Source organism: Pongo pygmaeus, chromosome 22, assembly GCF_028885625.2.
Source record: "Pongo pygmaeus isolate AG05252 chromosome 22, NHGRI_mPonPyg2-v2.0_pri, whole genome shotgun sequence".
NCBI classification, from domain to species: domain Eukaryota; kingdom Metazoa; phylum Chordata; class Mammalia; order Primates; family Hominidae; genus Pongo; species Pongo pygmaeus.
In genome coordinates, this window is record NC_072395.2 from 52,096,722 (window position 1) to 52,116,953 (window position 20,232).

At 37.6% G+C, this 20,232-nt stretch overlaps 1 protein-coding gene across 5 annotated transcripts in view; it reads right to left on the reverse strand.

Moving 5' to 3' along the window:
- The window catches only part of BRWD1 (bromodomain and WD repeat domain containing 1), a 131,002-nt gene that overhangs the window by 15,043 nt on the left and 95,727 nt on the right, over positions 1-20,232 (reverse strand). For all 5 annotated transcript variants that reach the window (XM_054468759.2, XM_054468760.2, XM_054468761.2 and 2 more), the window contains 10 exons: positions 18,676-18,831; positions 18,322-18,442; positions 15,511-15,636; positions 13,685-13,757; positions 12,861-12,902; positions 10,966-11,109; positions 10,175-10,327; positions 6,328-6,494; positions 2,363-2,583; positions 262-429 (listed from right to left, as the gene is read on the reverse strand). In XM_054468759.2, coding sequence (XP_054324734.2) covers positions 262-429; positions 2,363-2,583; positions 6,328-6,494; positions 10,175-10,327; positions 10,966-11,109; positions 12,861-12,902; positions 13,685-13,757; positions 15,511-15,636; positions 18,322-18,442; positions 18,676-18,831 — 1,371 coding nt within the window. The remainder of the gene's footprint in view (positions 1-261; positions 430-2,362; positions 2,584-6,327; positions 6,495-10,174; positions 10,328-10,965; positions 11,110-12,860; positions 12,903-13,684; positions 13,758-15,510; positions 15,637-18,321; positions 18,443-18,675; positions 18,832-20,232) is intronic.

A 20,232-nucleotide genomic window follows, 5' to 3' on the forward strand; every position in this document is an offset into this window, starting at 1 on the left:
GCCAGGCTGGTCTCGAAACTCCTGACCTCAGGTGATCCGCCCACCTCAGCCTCCCAAAGTGCTGGGATTACAGGCGTGAGCCACTGCACCCAGCCTTTTCTTCACTTTTTAATGCCAAAATTCATTTCCTTCCTAAATCTAAGAAACCTAAAGGACATTAACTTAATCTTATGTAGATGCATTAAATCAAGAATCTATTCAATTTATAACTTTTGGATTCTTTTGATATACATTCCATAAAAGTACTACTGAGTCTCTTACCAGTTTTTCTTTGAGCAGCTCTAGTTCTGGTTACCCTGAGATTGCTGCTTCTGGATAGCCCACTGCGTGAGGAGGATTCACGAGCTCTGGAACTCTCTTTGCTTTCCTCAGAACTACTGGAAGCTGATGATGACAAAGAGGTAGCTAAAGAATCTTCCATTTCACTTTCTAGGAAAAATAAAGTGTAAATAGTTACATATATTCTCCTGTCTTTACACACATAAGCAAGCAGTTCATAACATTACTCTGAACATTACGTAACATTACTACAAAAGCAGATTCCTGAAATGCTTAGAATGTGTTTTTTAAAAACCATTCCCAAAAAAAGCTGATGAAATTTGGAGTATTAAAAGGTACATAATCAGCATTCCAAATAAAGTTTTTAATTCTATTTCTAAAAATAACAGATTAATCCTAGTGTCGATTTACAAAATATAGTGTATGTATTTTATAAACAGACTTCCAATTAAAAATTTAATTAGCTGCAGGCCAGGCACGGTGACTCACTCCAGTAATCCTAGCATTTTGGGAGGCCGAGGTGGGTGGATCACTTGAGGCCAGGAGTTCAAAACTAGCCTGGCCAAATAGTGAAACCCCATCTCTACTGAAAATACAAAATCAGCCAGGCATGGTGGCAGGAGCCTGAAATCCCAGCTACTGGGGAGGCTGAGGCAGAAGAATCACTTGAACCCGGGAGGGGAAGGTAGCAGTGAGCCAAGATCGTGCCACTGCACTCCAGCCTGGGCGACAGAAAGAGACTCTGTCTCAAAAATAAATTAATTAATTAAATTAATTGGCTCCATATCTACTTCCTTCTGTGATACCAGACAGGTATTTCATATAAAAAAGACACCATCATTTCAATTCCAGCATTTCAGAAGACATAGTTTGCATTTCTCACCATCCTTTTACCCCTTCCTAACAGCACAGTAAGGTCATTTCTGTAAGCTACACGAGAGAGAGAGAGGCAAGAAAAGAAAACTGGCTGTGATACAAAAATACTAGACACCAAGTTGTGGTTCATCCTTTGAACTTGTTCTGCTGTTTGTCCACCTCAGCTACTCCTGTCAACTCTACCATCCATCACCTTGACTCCCTGTTTCCAGGCTCTTCCCCTCCCCCTCTGCACATCACTGCCAAACTTAATCTTCCTGAAACATAATGTGATTCTATCACTCAATAAGGAACCCAGTTCCGTAATCCAAACTGTTCTGCAAGGCTTGAAAGTTGCTAAACTTTGACTGTACTCTACCTGTTTGATCCCATTGTTTGTAACATTCCCCAAAACGGTCTTTTCATATGCACAAAATGCATCCTTCTTTCCTTCAGTGCGTTTTCTCATAGTTGCTACTAGGCTGTAATGTGTCCACTTATCACTAGTGCCATTTTCAATTACTCCAGCATACTCTGATTGGACATTCCATGCTATGAATGTATCCCTTAAAACACTGTACAGTTCTAATGTGACACACATGAACTTGCTTGTCTTTCTCCACATTTTATCACAGTCCACTTCCATTCCAAGCTTTTATCTGTATGCATGTTTTTCAATGCTGTCAATACTATTTATTGAAATACTAGGTAATAGAAGATATGTATAAATGATTCAATTATAATAGTAAATAGTATGCTACCGTCATAATTCAGCAAAACCACTCAGAGCAATACAGAAGTAGATACACACCACAGCCTCATTTGTACAACGTTAACAAAGTTAGCATCAGCTAGTTATGCTACCAGATGGCAACAACATGAACAGTTTAGAATTTACTAGGTCATCAGCTTTGAACTTACATGATTATCAGTACTTCTTAATTTTTAAATTAAAAAGATACAAAAACTTCAAATGCTGCACACCAAGTGTGAAGAATCTATGTATCACGTAATTGAAAATTCAATATAAATGTACCATTCACAAAGCACGGCACTTATGGAATATAATCAAATTGTTCCATGTTTATTACGTTTATCTCTTCCATTAAACCGTAAGTTCTTTCAGTGTCAAGCCACATCTTTATATTTTCCTCTAAACCTCTAGTAACGGCCAGTGTTACACACTTGGGTGCTCAGCAACGAAATAACATAATATTTCACTTCTCACCAGATAATGTAGAACCATTTGTTACAGGTCTATTTCTTCTCCTCCTTTCTGATGATTCTGCTGAATCTGAAGAGTCACCAGAAGTAACACCTGAAGAGACACCAGCACTTGTCTTGTGGGTTCCAAGATAAGCTGTCCTACTTGAGGTAGACTGGGTAGGAGAACCTACCAGCTCAGGAATTATTTTTGTCTGAGATTTTAACCTCTTCTGCTTGAGGTTTCTGGCCAAACATATGAACAAAGGAAACAGTATTTAACAAAATACAAAGATAACTGGTTCACAGAGAATGACTAAATAGAAGTATATCATATTTCTTAAACTGAGAGTAATTTTATGATCAAAACATTAAAATATTCACTATTAACATTTTATTCTGGCACTGATTAGTAGTAGTATTTCCTAACTCTAAATTTAACACACTGTTATTCGAATTTGGAGTAATGAATCAATGTTCCAAGTAAGAGTTACAGAAAATTATTTGAATACCTTACATTCTTTGGATTAAATGCTAAGAGGAACCAACATTTACGTAATATAGGCATTCATTCATACTACCAATGTAAGCCTCAACAGGACCCAACATTCTCCTCTCTTATTTCTGTGTCCCTAAAGACAGAATATGGTTAAGAGGAGAAATCAACAAAACCTAAACGGGAAAAGTTAAAAAAAAAAAAGGCATCAGAACAAAATGGTTTTTGTCCCAAGACCAGACTATTTACATCTAACTGCACCCATTCACCATGGTTGGCCACTAGCCCAGGAATTATGAGAAAGGAGAATGGAAGTTTAAGGCATGTGAGAAATCTGGGTGAATGAATATTGAGATAATCCTATTTTCCTTTAAAACAATAAGAAATGGCCGAACATGCCTGTAATCCCAGCACTTTAGGAGGCCAAGGCAGGTGGATAAATTGAAGCCAGGAGTTCAAACACTAGCCTGGGCAACATAGCATGACCCCATGCCTACAAAAAATTTAAAAATCAGCTGGGCATAGTTGTGTACACCTATGATTGCAGCTACTCAGGAGACTTGTTTTAGCCCAGGAGCTTGACATTACGATGACATTATGATCACACCATGCACTCCAGCCTGGGCAACAGCGAGAGACCCTGTTTCTTTTTTTTTGAGACAGAGTCTCTGCTCATCACTGCAAGCTCTGCCTCCCGAGTTCACGCCATTCTCCTGCCTCAGCCTCCTGAGTAGCTGGGACTACAGGTGCCCACCACCAGGCCCGGCTAATTTTTTGTATTTTTTAGTAGAGACAAGATTTCACCATGTTAGCCAGGATGGTCTCGATCTCCTGACCTCGTGATCCACCCACCTCGGCCTCCCAAAGTGCTGGGATTACAAGCATGAGCCACCGCGCCCGGCCGACCCTGTTTCTTAAAACAAAAGCAAAAGAGCCTTTTAAGTGGTATCTAGACATTGAAGCTTAAAGTTAATCACAATTCTTTAAAGCAGTAATTGTCTATATAATAAAACGCAAGCCTGTAATATCAAAAATTTTAAATGCCGTTAATAATCGAGGGAGAGAACAAAAGTAAATATAAGGCCGGGCACAGTGGCTTACGCATGTAATCCCAGCACTTTGGAAGCCCGAGGCGGGTGGGTCATCTGAGGTCAGGAGTTTGAGACAAGCCTGGCCAACATGGTGAAACCCCGTCTCTACTAAAACTACAAAAAATCAGCTGGGCATGGTGGCGGGTGCCTGTAATCCCAGCTACTCAGGAGGCTGAGGCAGAAGAATCGCTTGAACCTGGGAGGCGGAGGTTGCAGTGAACCGAGATCGTGCCACCTACACTCCAGCCTGGGCAACAAGAGCAAAACTCCATCTCAAAAAAAAAAAAAGTGATCTGATACCACCACCACCTAGGAAGGGGATGGAAGGAAGCTATACTAGAGCCAAGTTCCTATATGTAGTGTAATAAAAATAGTATTAATATAAAATCGATTGTTTGCAGTAGATTGAGATGCATAGTGTAGTCCCCAGAGCAACCACAAGGAAATCCCATCAAGGGATATACTGCACAGTTGAAAATATAAATGGAAACAAACTAAACATTGCACAACTCAATTTTTATACTGTAACAACATAAAGTACCTATAAATGTGATATTAATCTAAACTACATAGTCAAAGAATATAGAGTGTAAATTAATATACAATTACTGAGAAAGTTAATAAATCCTTCATTTTACATTTCTTTACAAATAATCCTCAGTAATACTGAGGTACATTATATCAAGGGTACATTTTCCCTTACACAATCAAATGCTCAAAAGACCGTACATAAAAATCACATTATTCTATACATAGCAGTCCCCAACCTTTCTGGCACCAGGGACCGGTTTTGCGGAAGACAGTTTTTCCACGGACTGGGACTGGGGCCAGTGAGTGGGCAGAGTTCAAGATGAAACTGTTCCACCTCAGATCATCAGGCATTAGATCCTCATAAGGAGCACACAACCTGGATCCCTCACATGCACAGTTACAACAAGGTTCCTGCTCCTATGAAAATATAATGCCCCCACGGATCTGAGAGCAGACAGAACTCAGGTGGTAATGCTTGTTTGCCAGCCAATCACATCCTACCGTGTGGCCCAGTCTACACGGGGAGCAGGTGTTGGGGACTCCGGCTCTACATTAAAAAGCCAATTCTTATGCAAAATACAAATGATACTTTAAATAATCCTTAATAGGACTTGAAAAAAATCTATAATTTTACATATTTATAGAATTACAAACCAATACAACAGCTCTATATTCACAGAAATGCTTTCAAGCTATAAAACCATGACTAGTCTTTTCAGAATGTACAGTACTCTAAAGATTAAATAACACAGTCTTAAATTTTAAAAAAAATGCATACAGGCTGGGCGCAGTGGCTCACGCCTGCAATCCCAACATATTGGGAGGCCAAGGTGGGAGGATCTTGATCCCAGGAGTTCAAGACCAGCGTGGGCACCATAGCAAGACCCCATCTATACAAAAAATAATTTTTAAAAATTAGCCAGGCTTGGTGACACACCCCTGTTATCCCAGCCACTCGGGAAGCTGAGGTGAGAGGGACTGCTTGAGACCAGCCAGGCTTGGTGACACACCCCTGTTATCCCAACTACTCGGGAAGCTGAGGTGAGAGGGACTGCTTGAGACCAGCCAGGCTTGGTGACACACCCCTGTTATCCCAGCTACTCGGGAAGCTGAGGTGAGCTGAGCGGGACTGCTTGAGACCACAGAGTTGCAGCTGCAGTGGTCATGATCATATCACTAGACCCCAGCCTGGGCAACACAGTGAAACCCTGTCTCAAAAAATAAATAGGGCCGAGCACAGTGGCTCACACCTGCAATCCTAGCACTTTAGGAGGCTGAGGCAGGCAGATTGCCTGAGCTCAGGAGTTCGAAACCAGCCTGAGCAACACGGTGAAACCCCATCTCTACTAAAATACAAAAAGTTAGCCAGGCATGGCAGCGTGTACCTGTAGTCCCAACAACTCAGGAGGCTGAGGCAGGAGAACTGCTTGACCCGGGAGGCAGAGGTTGCAGTCAGCCAAGATCACGCCACTGCACTCCAGCCTAGGTAACAGAGAGAGACTCCGTCTCCAAAAATAAATAAAAATTTTTAAAAGAAATAAATAGGCTGGGCGTGGTGGCTCACACCTGTAATCCCAACATTGTGGGAGGCCAAGGTGGGTAGATCACCTGCGGTCAGGAGTTCGAGATCAGCCTGGCCAACATGGTGAAACCCTGTCTCTTCTAAACATATGAAAATTAGCCAGATGTGATGGTGTGCACCTGTAGTCCCAGCTACTTGGGAGGCTGAGGCAGGAAAATCACTTGAACCCAGGAGGCAGAGGTTGTGGTAAGCAGAGATCATGCCACTGCACTCCAGCCTGGGTGACACAGTGAGACTCTGTCTCCAAAATTAAATAAATAAATGAAGCAAGATTGCCATAACCAATTTACCTGATACTTTTGTTAGGCTGACTGTCACCTTTACAATTTTGCCGTTGCTTGAACCTCTGGCTTCTTCGAAGTTTTTCATTGAATTTTTGACCAATTTTAAAATCAGAAGAGATTTTCTTCATTTTTTCTTCAAATAAGGCAGATAATCTCAAGGTCATACTATAAATCTGCAAGGATATAAAAACAAAGTAGAATTACAAAATAGCCTTAAAAGTACTTAAGAAATAATTGTAATCATTGAGATCCCTTGCAATATATTATATCACTGCTTATAGGTAATGGCTATCACCATTTCTTCTGTTTCCAACCCCCTTCCTTTAATAACATCTGGAAGGAAGAAGTATCAAATACATACCTCTCAGATGATAAGAAAGTAGTTTGAAGTCAAGCATCTACATTCAGGACTTGTGTCTATATGTCAGTGAATCTCAACTGTTTTTGCCTATTCTAACATCTGTATGTACAAACCCCAAAATATACCCTTCTCCCAAAGTTAGATGGGAAGTTGATTGGTTTTAAGGCTGCTATTTAGGCTACAAAAGTGCTGTGTCTCTTTGGGGCAAGGGACAAGCACTTTTATATACCAGTCTTTATCTGCAATCTGTTTTCAATGCCACCTAACTCTAAAACTGAAACAAAAATACCTTGCATCCAGTAGTAGAAAGTATAACCTAGAACGTTAATGCATATGAAAGATTTCTGTTTTAACAATGTTTACCATTAAATAACATCAAATCTTAAATACTTTTGGATACAGCTATGTATGTACAGAACTACTCTATCCTCCTCAACCTTTCCTGAAAATAAGTGCAAAAGTCTAATGCTCAAAACTTAAATATAAGTCTTGTGCATGGCAGTGGATGGCGAAGACACTCCAATACCAGAAAACTTTTTTAAAAAGTATGTGAGATATACGAATTTCTTACATGCTTCTCATATACATATATATATGCTCACAAATGAATGTGAAATTTGTTATACTTAATCTGAAATAATCTTTGACAGTTATTTTCAGTATTTCATATATATAAATTTTATTCTGCCAGGCACAGTGGCTTACGCCTATAATCCCAGTACTTTGGGAGGCCGAGGCAGGCAGATCACTTGAGGTCAAGGGTTCAAGACTAGGTTGGCCAATATGGTGAAACCCCATCTCTATTAAAAATACAATAATTAGCCGGGCATGGTGGCACAAGCCTGTAGTCCCAGCTACCCGGGAGGCTGAAGCAGGCAAATTGCTCAGGAGTTGGAGGTTGCAGTGAGCCAAGATCTCACCACTGCTCTCCAGCCTGGGCAACAGAGTGAGACAGGCTCAAAAAAAAAAAAAGAGACACACACACACAAAGCTCCAAAAACAACAAGTGTTGGCAAGGATGTGAACAAACTGTGGCCTTTATACATTGCCAGCGGGAATGTAAAAAGGTGCAGCCAATATGGAAAACAGTGCAGTGGTTCCTGGAAAGGTAAACATGAATTATCCCATGACCCAGCAATTCTACCCTTAGGTCTATACCCAAGGGAATTGAGCAAGGTTTCTGAGAGATATGTGTATTCCAAAATTTGCTGCAGCATTACTCGTAATGGTCAAGAAGTGGAAACAGCCCAGCTGGCCATCGACAGATGAATGAGTAAGATATGGTATACCCACACACTTTAATACTATTCAGCCATAAAATGGAATAAAGTTCTGATACATGCTACAATATGCATATAAGCCTTTAAGGCATTACACTAAGTGAAATAAATAAGCTGGACACAAAAGGACAAATATGGTAAGATCTCAATTTTTATATGAAATTATCTAGGACAGGCAAATTCAGACATAGAAAGATAGAGGTTTCCAAGGACCGGGGGTGAGAGGAAATTACTGCTTATGGTTACAGAGCTTCTGTCTGGAATGATGAAAAAGTTTTAGAAAGATTATAAACGATGCCACTGAATTGTACTCATAAAAATGGCTAAAATGGCAAATGTTATGTTATATATAGTTAACCATAGTTTTGAACAACTGACAATGTACTATACCAAAAACCACTGAACTATAAGCTTTCAATGGTGAATTGTATGGTATGTGTCCTCAAACATGTATTTGAGGGGCGCAGGGAAGACTTGAATGAAATTTATTTTGTCTCTGAAAACAAACAGTCTTACAAATGGTGACTTTGACAAAAACCCAAGCTTGGAAAAACGTTAGCCTTAAACGTTAAACTGATCCAGCAAGCAGTGTGGATCCTGAATCCAACAAAGAGTTCTCAAATTGAGACTAGAGGCAGTAATGCAGGAGGAGTCTAATATTAAGTAATGACGGGGAAATGCAGTTAAAGCAAAACAGTTAATGTCACTGATTGTAGACACCAAAAAATGTTGTAAGATCAAACAAGTGTTTTACTTTAAATATGACTTTTTACCATTATTCAACACATGAGCTACCTGGAGTCTTGCTCTGTTGCCCAGGCTAGAGTGCAGTGGCGTGATCTCGGCTCACCGCAACCTCTGCCCTCCCAGGTTCAAGTGGCTCTCATGCCTCATTTCAAGCGGTTCTCATGCCTCGTGCCTGTAGGTGGGATTACAGGCAAGCGCCAACACGGGCTAATTTTTTTATCTATAGTAGAGAAGGGGGCTCACCATGTTGACCAGGCTGGTCTCGAACTCCTGACCTCAAGGGATCTGCCTACCTTGGCCTCCCAAATTCCAGGGATTACAGGCCTCATCAAGTTTTGAAAAGTTACCCAATGTATAACATGTTAACAAAACTTTAGTAACATTCTACTGAAACTGTTGTGCCCCAAAGAGTTAAAGAAATCAATTAACTAACAAAAATTCTTAAGTTTACAAAATGACAAAAAAAAAGAAAGAAAGAAACCCAACCTACTAAAACACTGAAACTCCCTCTGCTTATGAGATAAGAAGAACTGGCTGAAACTGGTTAAAACCAGTATGGCCAAGTGGAGTCTGCAAAGAATGAGCCTGCTGACTTCAGAGCCTGAATTTCCAGCATGTTTCACACTAACTTCCCCCAAATTTGCACATGCAACCCATCAGATAACATAAAGAAATAACTATACACGCCCAAAGACTTTCCAGACCTCTCCTTTCCTTCCACTAATCACCTACTAATCTCAGAATCCATGCCCTGAACCTTTTCTTTAAAAAAAATAAAAAATAAAAATACTGCTTTAAAGCCAGCACCGGAGTCAGATTTGAAATTCACTCCTGTCTCCTTAGGAGTCAACTTTCAATATAAAGCTTATTCTCAAAAACCCAGTGTCACCACTTCACTTGAGTAGGCTAGAAGAAAAAAAAAAAAAAGAAAAAGAAAAACCCTGTGTCATAATATTAGCTTCTAACACATCAAGCATTGACTCTGTAACGTTATTTGTGGTCTTAATCAGATAGCTCACGTGTTGCTTCTTCAAATCCAAATGTTCTTATGCTGTCAGCAGTCTCACGATCAGATTTTCCTTTTTACTTTTAATATTCTTACAGTCTCGATCTATGTTTCCAATCCACTTAAGATCCTTATACATACAAAACACAGAGGCTCTTACTCTGTGTATCAAATTTGTTCACTTTCTGTTGATGCCTACTCCCATTAATCCCCACTTGCTTATAAAATTTAAGGAGATTATGATAAACATCAACTGATGAAAGGCAAAAACTGAAGATATCTGAGCAGTAGCAGAAGCTCTTTTCTTTATAATAGTCTTAATTTATTCACTTATCTTTAATGTTCTAACCTCTACTACACAGTGGAAAATTACAGTGGAAAAAATTACTATTACACTGGAAAATTATCTACACAGATCAAGCTGTTTTTTTTTTTTCAATAAACCACATAAAAAATTACCTTTGATCTTTTGTTTGGTGTATATGCTTTTGCATTGCTAAATATCAACCGGATGTCTTTGCAAAACTCCAAAGGGCTGTCATAATTTCCCGCATCTAGAGTTTCCCTTACTGTTCCAAAATCCATTGGGGTATCTATAATATCTCTGTAGTCCTAGGTTTTAAAAACAATATTTAATTCATAGATTCATTTCTTGCTTTTAGAAATGTAAATGCATCAGATCTCTAAAAAATTTGAAATGATGGAAGAGAGGAAAAGGTTAGAGGACTCTTAAAATTCATTACTAATGTTTAAAAAGAGGTATAAAAACAAAGAAAAGATAGAAAGAAATATACCAAAATGTTAATGTCTATTTATTGTTAGTGACACATGGGATGGTTTTATTTCCTGCTGTATATACTCCAAGCATCCTACAGTCACTCTGTGCTGTTATAATCCAACTTTTTTTATAAAGTCATCTTTCAATTTCCCTTTTTAAAGAGTGCAGACACATTTATCCAATTCATAGTTCTCCTAGTGCTGGGCCTACTTAGATAGAAATCTAAGTAGATCCATCCCATTGTTATGTAATAGTGGTTATCTAAGTCTAAATTCTTAAATGAGTTTACAAGGGTGTCTATAAATTGAAGAAAACTATGTAAAAACAATACTTCTACCACTAACTTAGTGATAGGAGCAAAAAAGTTAACATAAAGCCTAGGTATCTTTCTCTTTAAAGTTTAATAACTCTACCCCAATTTCCTCACTGCAAAACAAGAAAAGCCCCAAACATTTAAACAATGGAAACTTACTGGATATTCAACCAAATCAACAGGTTGTCTAAATGGTTCAGAATCTTCACACTGAAAAATTAAGTTCACTAGTTCCTTACACTGTTTCTTCCAGTTGCTTTCAACATAGTTCGTAGCTCTGATGCTTTTTTTCCCATCATGGACCTAAAAATACATTCACAGTCTTAAGAAAAATCACACTATTGGTGTAAGACTGTGGTAAAAATGTAGCTGATCTACTGTCTTCTATAAAAACACAATGTCATATATGTTGCTCTCAACACATTTTTCCAGAAATGAAATTTTTAAACTATGCATGTAACACATTTTGATATAACTTAACCAATTTCAGAAATATTACAAAGTTAGCTACGAAAAGCATACTCTAATGAGAGCACATTATCTAGTGAAAGGCTATTCCATGACCTCTCACCTCCCAGGTTTATATTTGTTTTCGCAGAATATGAAGCATATCTGATAATATGATAGGCAGAATAATGGCCCCACCAAAGACGTCCACATCATAATCCTCATAACCTATGACTATGTTACCTTACATGAGAAAAGGTATTTTGCATTAAGGGTATAGACCCTGAGATTAAAGATTATCTTGAATTGACTGCTTGGACCCAGTATAGCCACAAAAGTTACTATAAGAGGGAGGCAGAAAGGTCAGAGTCAGAGAAAGACTGAAAAATGCTACGTTGCTGGCTTGAAAGATGGAACAAGGGGACCTGGAGCCAAGGTGAGGACACCCACTAGAAGCTGGAAAATGCAAATAACTCTCCTTGGAGCTTCTAGCCACACCAAGACCATGATTCTGACCTAGAGACCCATGAAAACTTCTACTACAGAACTATCAGGTAATACATTTTTATTATTTAAGCAACTAAATTTGTCATTTGCTGCAGCAGACATTGCAAATAAATACAAATACTAAACACTTGGGAGTCTAGAAATAAAATTAAATGAAAATGACTAATCAAATTAGAGTATTTTAGTTCTAACTTTTCAGTGTTCTGGAAGGCAAGCACATGGTATAAATTAATATTTCATAAAAAGCTTAAATTTAAGGAGCATTTGGAGGAAATTTAAAATGATCTAGGCTAAAATGTCTTAAGCATTTTCATATTAATAACCTTTAATTTTAATTACTCTATATTTGAACTTCAAAGCCTGCTGATGATACCCCATTATGATTACCCACTTTCATAAACTTAGTTCCATAGACCCTTCTCCTTACCCCTCAACCTCATCATCCCAACATATCTCCATTTTTAAAAAAAAGTTCAGTCACCAAATCCTAGTTAGTTTTCCCTAAAAAGGTCTCATAATTTTCCTTTCCTCTCCATTCCAAGCAAATATCCTTGACTAGGTACCCATCCTTCACCCTATATTCTTGGAATAAACTCCTAATTCATCTCCTTTAATACACACCTTCTTATCCTTCAAATTGTGTTATCTATTTTGGCTGTTCAATTGATTCTCTACTTTAAATGAAATCCTTGGATTTCAATATCACCATAATCTACCCCAATCATAACAGCCAGAAACAGCCACAGCCACTTTGGTCACTTCAACATCCAACCTCTACACCAGTCCTTAACAGTCTTATGGACATGCCATGCCATACTTCTCTACTTTTTTTGTCTTTCCTGTGGTAGCCTCTATTTTTTGAATGGCCTCTTCTTACTCCATCTCACTCTGATAATACAGTACAAATTCCAACTCTCCCACTAAACCTTTCCAGTAATTTCTCCCATTTTGCTAATAAAATATTCAGTATCTACATTTTGCTAATAAAATATTCAGTATCTACATTGATACAACTTTTCAAAGACAAAAACTAAAATCCTGAATTGATTTTAAAACAAAGAAAAAGAAACTACAAAAGTCAACCGTGCAGAGTAACTTACTCTCCTTCTTCCAGAAGATGTTTTAGGAAGATCACTATCATCCTAGGAATAAAATCAGAGCACCTTAAGTATTTAGAGTCTCATTAGAAAATAACAATATAATCTTAATAAATAACACATCAAAGACATTTGGTATTACCAGAGTTATAACATGTTATTAACAAAATCTCCAAAGAAAGACTACCAGATGATCTTTGTGGCACCCAGGCTTGAAAAAAAAAAAACAATCATTCTTAATAATCCTTTTTCATTCCCTAAGAACATGAACTAATTCTAAAATTTGAAATTACAGCTATAAAAAGACGCTTCATGCATTTCCTAAATAGAAAACTTGTGTTTTACCTCTATCCACAAATCCCCAGAAACATACAGATTCCTATAGTTTCTGGATTTTGTGTTCTATAGTACAGGCATGCACTACCACCCCCATCTAACTTTTTTATTTATTGTAGAGACAGGGTCTCAAACTCCTAGCACAAGCGATCTTCCCATCTCAGCCTGCTAAAGCACTGGAATTACAGGTGTGAGCCACTGTGCCCAGCCTCCAAGGTACTTTATATAATACACCTTTCACTAGCTAAAATATAGCAAGAAAATATATTCCACACCTAAAGTTATTCACTTAGATATATTTTGATATTAGCTAAAACAAATTACCTCATAAATCATCTAGAAAATTCAAAAATATATTTTTATCAAATGCCCTATTTGTTCATTGGACTACTGCAAGAGTTGGTACTAGAAAGCCAACATTTTCTTCTTCACTTTTTAAAAATACCATTTGAAATTAACAAAAACCATTATAAAATCAACAAACTTCATACCAAATCCTCAGCATTTTGTTCATCATTTTCAGATGTGTTAGAAAGTTCTGAGATATTTGTACAGTGTTGATTCCTAAAAAACAAATTTTCACTTTAATAGTATGCAGATTTAGTGACTTGTTGGCAAGGATTCAAACTATACATTAAAATATAAACAGTGCACCAACCTATACATGCCTAATTTCAAACAGAGGAATATCAGGTTTTCCCCCAACCCTTTGTGAACATAACTAGCCATCTTAAATCCTAATTTAGCATCTTGAAGGTTTTTCTTGTTTTCCGTTAAGTATGTATCCAAATTAAGCAGGTAATCCAGAAATAATATATGTATGGCCTCAATTGGATGACTACATGGATGAGTTTTTCTAAGTATCATCAATAGCAGTATTCACACAATAAGTACCAGGAAAACAGTTGATTTAAGGTAAAAAAAAAATATATATATATATATATATATATATATATTTCAATTCCTTTTTCACACACACACACACACACACACACACACATATATATATATATGTGTGTGTGTGTGTGGGAAAAAGGAATTGAAATTAAAGCAAATAGTATCTTATTGTACACACAGTAGGAAAAAAAGAATGCTAAAATACAGATATCTAAGCATAAAGGAGACAAAAATGGGTATATAATTTTCCTGAAGTAAGAACAAGAAGGTGATTCTGGGGAGGAGGTAACTTAAGTATGAGTCCCCAAGACTTAGGACAGAGTCAACCCAGGAAAGCTGACAAGCAATCAGTTACTCCCCAGTTTTCAGCTAGATGCTGAAAATGATGGCACTGTTTCTAAATTAAGAATGCTCACTAGAATAGAGCAGACTAGAACCTGGGTCTGAATTTCCAAGTCAGTTTACATTCTTGGATTCCGAATTGACTTCTGAATTTAAGAAAATCTATAGAATATTCACACGTAAACAAACATTTTCACAGGACATAATCTGAAACAGATTAAAACTCAACATAATCATGAGAAAATACCAAACTCCAATTAAGTATACTCTATAAAATAAGTAACATAACTATACTCTATAAAATAAGTAACATTCATAAAAATGATGAGGTGATAAAGACAAGAAAAAATTGAAGGAGACTAAGAAAACAAAACGCTAAATTTGATGGGGATTCTGGATTAGATTCTGAAACATAAAAGGGTGTAAAAACTAGTGAAATCCAAATAAATTCTACACTTTCTGTCAATAGCATGGTACCAAGATTTTTTTTTTTTTTAACATTTCTTAAGTATACCGTAGTTATGTAAAATGTTAACCTAAGGGGAGACTAGATAAAAGGCAAATGGCAACTTTCTGGAGTATAAAATTATTTCAAAATTTTAAAAAGTTGAAAAACTGAATTATTCAGTTTTTCAGACTTTTACTGAAATTATGTATGTAAAGAAATGTCATCTAAAGTACAGCATTAAAAGAGGATAGTTCTGAGTAAAAAATAAAACTAGATGATTTTTTTTTCCTTTTTTTTTTCTGGAGACAGAGTTTTGCTCTTGTCACTCAGGCTGGAGTGCAATGGCATGATCTGGGCTCACTATAACCACCACCTCCTGGGTTCAAGCAATTCTCCCGCCTCAGCCACCTGCCACCACGCCCGGCTAATTTCTGTATTTTTTTAGTAGAGACGGGGTTTCACCATGTTGTCTAGACTGGTCTCAAATGCCTGACCGCAAGTGATCTGACGGCCTTGGCCTCCCAAAGTGCTGGGATTAACAGGCATGAGCCACCAAGCCCGGCAAAACTAAATGATTGTTAATAGCACAATATGCAGTCACTTTTACACAACATCTACGAAATTACTTACTTGATAAATTTTAAAAGTTGGTCAGTTATCTTTTTAGCTGATCTTGCAATTACACTCTCAGGTTCGTTAAATGTTCTGGCATTATGTTCTATATATCTGACTTCCCAAACTAACGCAGACAGCCTCCTTCAAAATAAAGTAGACAATTTAGGGCTTAGAAAATGAGAAGACAGAAACGAAGTAAAAAAATGCAGCATGTGAATCAAACAACTGTGAAATAATAATTAAACCATAAGTGCAAAGTTATAATGAATAACCTTCTAATGCTCTCAACTTGATCACAGTCCTAGGCAATACACTGGACACCGAAGCAATTATATTGAACTGAAGAGGACAAAATCTTAACAAATTACTTAATCGCATACAGAAAACCAACAAAACTACCTTCCCTTTTCATATTGCGTATAGGTACCTTTTAAAATTGTTGAATCTCAAGAAAATATGTTAAATATCATCAACCCTAAAAGCTGGCCCAGCAAGCTGGGATTACACCTATAATCCCAACACTTTGGGAGGCCAGGGCAGGAGGACAGCATGAGCCCAGGGGTTCAAGATCAGCCTGGACAACATGGCAAAACCCCATCTTTACCAAAAATAAAAATTAAAAAATTAGCCAGGCATACTGGTGCGCACCTGTAGCCCCAGCTATTCAAGAGGCTGAGGTGGGAGGATTGCTTGAGCCTGGCAGGTCGAGGCTACAGTGAGCTATCATCACGCCACTGCACTCCAGCCTGGGTGACAGAGCAAGACTCTATCTCAAAAACAAACAAAAACTAAGAGCTTCAGTCTCACTGTAAACAATCAAGTGGTTTCTGATTGGAATGCACATTCCAGTGTTAAATTACAGAGATAAATTACATCGATAATGTGGACTCAAGGTGACTTTTTATAATTTCTTAAAGTAGTTGAATTATAAAAGTTAAAATACAATCAACTGCTGTAAAAATCATTAAGAATAGGAAATTTTATACTTACCAGTGCTCTAGAAGCCAAAGATAAAAAGTCAGTGCCTCTGGGAAATTAATCTTCCAAAGGCCAAAAAGACCAAGTATTAACTATATAAATATTATTTTTAAAAGTAGTTAAATATAAATTTAAACACACAAAGAGAAAAAAATACAGTATCTAACAACTTAACAAAATTTCTAAGAAAAACAGATTACTAAACATTGAGGGTTGAGGCCCTGACTCGGACCCTCCCCCTTCTCCAGCTAGGCCTGTCCAGCCCCACAACTCTCAGTCTCCTACTGATGTCGGCTGTAAGAGCTTGTGCTTAAATAAGATATCAGGCCTTACTGGAGACACTCAAGGATAGGTTGAACAACTATTTTTCCAGAGCAGAAAGGCCGGAAATATATGACTGTATAAATAACAGAATCTACTCAGAACACTTTAAGGAATTTCTTGGGACCTACAATAAACTTAGAGAAACCTGCTTTTTGGACTGTGTTAAAGACTTCACAACAAAAGTAAAGCCTGAAGAGACCACCTGTTCAGAACATTGCTTAAAGAAATATATTTTTTTTAACTTTTAAGTTCAGGGGTACAAGTACAGGATTGTTACACAGGGAAACTTGTGTCACAGGGGTTGGTTGTACAGATTATTTCATCACCCAAGTATTAAGCCTAGTACCCATTAGTTGTTTTTCTTGATTCTCTCCTTCCTGTCACCCTCCAAAAGGCCCTAGTGTGTGTTGTTCCCCTCTGTGTGTCCATGTGGTCTTAACATTTAGCTCCCACAAAAATATTTATTTTTTTTTTTTTTTATTGCTCAGACAGGGTCTCACTCCACCACCCACGCTGGAGTGCAGTGGCGTGATCTCAGCTCACTGCAACCTCCACCTCTCGGGTTCAAGCGATTCTCCTGCCTCAGCCTCCCAAGTACCTGGGATTACAGGCACGTGCCACCATGCCTGACTTATTTTTGTATTTTCAGTAGAGAAGGGGTTTCACCATGTTGTCCAGGCTGGTCTCAAACTCCTGACCTCAGGTGATCTACCTGCCTGGGCCTCATGAAGTGCTGGGATTACAGGCATAAGCCAATGCACCTGGCCTCCTACAAAAATTATTTTTAAATGACACAAAGAATATCCAAGAGATTTCACCAATATCATATTCAACAGAACGAAGCTCTGGTAGCCAAAGCAAAACTACTTGGCGAATCACAATAGGTAACTCCTGATGGACGGACTTTTGATGAAAGACTGCCAACAGCTGCTGCACTGGAAATGAGGATTCATCTGACAGAATTCCCTGGGAGCAGTAGCCACCCTGTTAAATCATCTGTCATGAGTTTGGCAAATGAAAACCACTGGAGAAACAAAACCACTATTTACCAAGAATAATTAAAATAGAAGGTCTTATTGTTCAAATAATAAGACACAACATTTACTGAGGCCTTAAGATTCTGCAGCTTGGTTACCTGATTAGAAAAACAAACAACTGTTTCTTCAATTGTGGCTGTTAATTTTAAAACAAATTATGTCTTCAATCATGTATGAGGATAGAAAAATTCTCATTACTAAAGTACCAGTGAAAGTTTACTGAAATAAGTGGAATAAAAGTAAAATTTCAGTGATATGGAAATAATCACTGAAAAAAAAACGAGGGTGAAATATGGTAGTCAATCTTCTGCCTGGCCCTACCCACACCTACCCATAGGCATCTAACACCATCAGACAATGAAAGAGAATAATGAAACAGAAAATGCTAATCAGCCCCCAATTCTACCACTATCTCTTTCTTTGTTTACCCTGGTCAATATTGCCAGATATAGCTTTTTAAACATTTTGAAAGCAGGTTTCTACTAACCTGTAAAATCGATTAACAAGTCTCATTCGAATTGTGTAAAGATCAGTTGGATAAGCTACTACAGTACAGTACTTCGGGTATGTACACAGATCAACAGGGCCTGCAAAAGCTGCTGCTATATCTGTTAGGGAAGACAGGAGAGTTTTTAATCGATAAATCCATTGCCTCTAAGTGGTACTTCTCTAGAAATCATTCATAAGATATGGCTACATTTAACATTACAGGCTAAATTGAAAGATAACCAATACAAAGTGTAGAAAAGAACAGAAACCTCAATTATGCTATATTTTTAAATACCTTTATGAAAAAAATGAAAAAAAACTTTTCATCCTAAAAAAAAAAAAAAAAACTTACCAAGATTCAAAAGTTGATCTATACCACTGATAATTCTATCACATTCTTCATCTCTTGATTTCTGACCCCATTCACCAGCTTGTGGTTTATAGAGCAATTTCTCTAGCTCATCTGATGTGACAGAAATACTAGCTCCTAATTCTTCAGGTGGATCAACTATGAATACCATAAAAAACGAAGAAGGGAAGAAAAAAAAACACAAAAAATAAATATATACGGTATTAAAATTCGATTTTCATAGCTTATAAAACTAGGTTATCTCTACAGTCAAAAATAGAGTTCAAATGTGCAACTCTTTTAAAATTACTCATTGAGATTAACAAATTGCTTAAATTCAGGTAAAAACACAATCTACCTACCCTAACAAATTAAAAATAAGAGTGCCAGTATTGCAGTTTTCAGTCTGTTTCTTCAAGGAGGCAAACTTAACCCTGAGGCCTCTGAAAACACAAATTGAACCTGACAATATTCAAAATTTTAAGCTTACATACAGTTAAAATTTTAAAATTAAAATTTTTAAAAAGTCAAGTCAAAATGGATAAAATACTCCCACATGACAAATGGCTAATTTTCTTAAATTTTAAGGGAGCTCAAATGAAACAGACTGGTATTTCTTGAAAAATAAGGAGAAGCGGGCAGGGTGGCTGACGCCTGTAATCCTAGCACTTTGAGAGGCCGAGGTGGGTGGATCGCCTGAGATCAGGAGCTCGAGACCAGCCTGGCCAACGTGGCAAAACCCCGTCTCTACTAAAAATACAAAACTTAGCCAGCTGTGGGGGGGCACACCTGTAATCCCAGCTACTAAGGAGACTGAGGCAGGAGAATAGCTTGAACCGGGAGGTGGAGGTTGCAGTGAGCCGAGATTGTGCCATTGCACTCCAGCCTGGGCAACGGGGTGAGACTGTCTCAAAAAAATAAAAAAAAAGAGAAAATCTGAGGAAGCTCAAAATATTTTAGCTTATTGAATATTGGTTCTAACATACAGATAAGAAATGTCATTTACTGTGTACTGTGTACTGGCTGCCAGGTTAACTCAGAGCACGTTCACAATGAGGGAACAATGGCATTGGGAAGAGCATCATTTTAACAGCTGCTAAATGGTGGAGAGAACGCTCATGGGAGCATTTCCTCTAGAAACATATCCGTTAAGATTCCTGCAAACATACACACAAGTTTTATATACAGCATTCTTTGGGAATGCTCTTAACTTCAATAGAGTTGACCTATTAGAATTAAGTCATATGATGTAGTCTTTTAGCTGAGAGATGGGAATTTTTTAAACATGGATGATAAATGATTCCTATAAGCTTATAATTCATGTTCTTGCAAAAAGAAAAAGGATTTCCATTTTATTTTCTGCATGAACATAAAAGATATGTGGGGGAAGAGGGCAGAGACATCCCACTGCCCTAATAAGCCAAAATGTGTATTTTTAGACTGTAATTCAGAGTTATGCTTTCAATATTTTATCTCATCAAAAGGAAGAGGAAAGAGGCTGTATAGGCAGGCAACATAAAGTGCTTTAAAAAACACTGGTTTATCAAAGCCGGGATCTGA